The 2,625-nt window shown below is 35.6% G+C and overlaps 1 protein-coding gene across 1 annotated transcript; it reads right to left on the minus strand.

Moving 5' to 3' along the window:
• Positions 1–231: 231 nt before the first annotated feature.
• Positions 232–1,159, minus strand: LOC18611732 (citrate-binding protein-like). The gene is made up of 2 exons (XM_018120188.2): positions 872–1,159; positions 232–615 (listed from the first exon to the last, which is right to left on the minus strand). Exons 1-2 carry the CDS (start codon positions 1,136–1,138, stop codon positions 232–234), a joined length of 651 nt encoding a protein of 216 aa, XP_017975677.2. The 5' UTR covers positions 1,139–1,159.
• Between the last annotated feature and the right edge of the window lie 1,466 nt (positions 1,160–2,625).

Below are 2,625 nucleotides of genomic sequence, written 5' to 3' on the forward strand. Positions count from 1 at the left end.
TGTCTTTTATTCCATGAATACAGTAATTTTTGTTATATAAAAAAACTTATTGAGTTTAAGTTACACAATCGAAAAATAATCTCCTCCGTCTTAAACCCCAACCTCTTCTTCAAGATCAACAATACCAATATACCATAGACAACATCCTGTTCTGGCGATTATTTAGTAGTAATATATCATTTTTCGCCACTCTTAACCATTGCGTCAACAAAAAAGGCTAAAATTGAAGCATTAATTCCTCCTGAGAACCCTGATTCCCCTCCAACGAGACTCCATGTAATTGGACTCGTCATTCTGTGCGTAAACTCCAAATTTGAAGTAGTGATTGTTTCCTCCAGCACCTGATCCTTCATATTTAAGAACTCCATCAATGTAAACCTTCACATTCGATGCACCAACATCGTGGATTACGTTTACTTTGAACCATCTGTTATACATGTTTGATAGTATGACCGGAGACCTGTAAACCGTGAGCGAGCCGGTGTATACTCGGAGCATTATGGTAGTAGCACGGGAAGAACCGCCAAATACTTGCATGATGGACGTGCCGGTTGTTCCACTCGGGACATATGCCTGTCCCTCAAATTGCCATACCCCAGATGAGTAATCATAGCCCTGGAGAAAATGTGGATAAGATATTTTGTCATTGACTTTCAAAGACTTGTTTCTTTTGACTTGTTTTTCGTTGAACGTTTACTCAATATTTGATGCATAATTCTTTATTTAAAAGTAAACTTCAAATCTCTCTTTTTTCCAAATAAATAACAATATTCCTTCCATTAAAATAGCAAGAGTTAAAACTGATAAAAATAAACATATTTGGAATTGATAAAAATGAATACTAACAAAAAAACCTTTTAATTTTACTTACTCGAATCCGGATCTCCGTGCGTGGCTTCGTATCGCTACTTGTTGTGTGAGGCTTGTCTGTGGCGAACACCCACAATCTGTGTTCGCCATTGCTGAAACTGTACCGTTCGCTTGGAGACTTATCATAAGGCTTCTGCAGCTTGAAATTTGATTGAGATAGAGGAACGGCGGTGAACCCGCTTGTAGGATTCTGCTGGGCATTGGCCTGGAAGGAAAGGAGCTGACTCAGGCTCAGACAAAGAAGCGAAAAAAGGACTGCGAGAGCCATCTTAAGAGAGCATTAAGGAAGATAAAGATGAGAAGGAATATTGGGTTTGTGCAAACGTTGTGTTGTTTTGGGCATTTATATATAGTAGTTGGGTATGAATAGATCTGGAAGAGAAAGGCCGACGCCAAAAGACAAAAACATTTAAGACGTAGGAAAGGGCAAATGAATGTTGATCCATAATTTTTCAACGAAAATCACGTTTGAAGTCTTGAAGATAATGTTGATTCATGAATGTTGGTTTTATATATTAGGAAAGAGCCAGAGGGAAAAGTCAACCTTTTTGAATTCATCTCGTGATATTTCAAGAGAAAAAGTGAGGAAACTTCGTTCTCTCTTCGTTTATGAAGACGCCAAACTCCCCTTTTAGCTTTAGCAAGCTGTTTGCCATTGAGTTGTGTGTGCATTTCTTTAACGAGTTTGCTTATACAAGATAAAGAGATGAAAATTGTTAGCAACTTTATTTAAGTTTTTTTTTCCCTAATCAATATTGTTGCCATTTTGATACTGAATCTGTTTACTATTTTGTTTGTCATTCCTTTTAACTTGGTTTGCAGCTTCTTCCTCCAATTCAACACGTTAAGCTTTTGACCTCTAATTTATAACTCTATGATCTTGTAACACCGCTTCAATTCTTTGGACCGGCGACCGCGACTGACATAAGAGCATCGCATAGGCCAGTCAAAGGTTACCGTTACGTTCCATTATTTCATCATTGTCTGAAAGAGACACCATTTGTAATTAGAGACTGTTGACTCAAGAAAACATAGACAGAATTCAAACTTTACCGAATAAGGGAAGACATAGGATGTTTAGATTGATGCACTAAGGTAACGATAATAAAAAAATTTTTAAAAATAAGAAGGTCTAATTTTATTTTCTTAACGTTATTGGGTTTTAGTCTTCATAATTTTCTGATCTGAAATGAATCAAGTCCCTTTACGTCTATTATTTGTTCAATTGATAATCATTGGACGTTACAAGTGATGTTGATGTGTAATTGTTATGTCCATGTGGCATATACGATGAACATAAAATTTTTGAGGTGCACCGCCTTCCTTTTTCTTTTTCTTCTTTATCCTCTTTGTTACAAAGGAATTGGGCTTGAGCTGTATGATAGGATATACAGCTCTTTCCCCTTACACAAGCCCCATCCTCCCTCACTTATAAAATATTCTAATTTGAGATTCTTTTTTTCCCTTTTTCTTTTCTTTCGTCTCGCACATCTTTCCTTTTCACCCAGAAAGCAATTTGAGGAGATTTTTAAACTGTTGGACAAAATATTCTTTACTTTGTAAAGGTGAGAGCTTAATTTTACTTAAATAAAAGTAAAATGCATGGTTTAATTGGATTGAATAAAAGTTTGAGGGAGGATTTGTACATTTTACTGAAGTACGACGGACAAAATGAGCATTATCTCTTAAAAAATTAAATTTTGGCAATATATATATATATATATTTGTTGTAAATGGATATTTCTGAATTAATGT

This window comes from Theobroma cacao, chromosome 1 (genome assembly GCF_053813885.1).
Source record: "Theobroma cacao isolate CCN51 chromosome 1, ASM5381388v1, whole genome shotgun sequence".
Classification (NCBI taxonomy): Eukaryota; Viridiplantae; Streptophyta; class Magnoliopsida; order Malvales; family Malvaceae; genus Theobroma; species Theobroma cacao.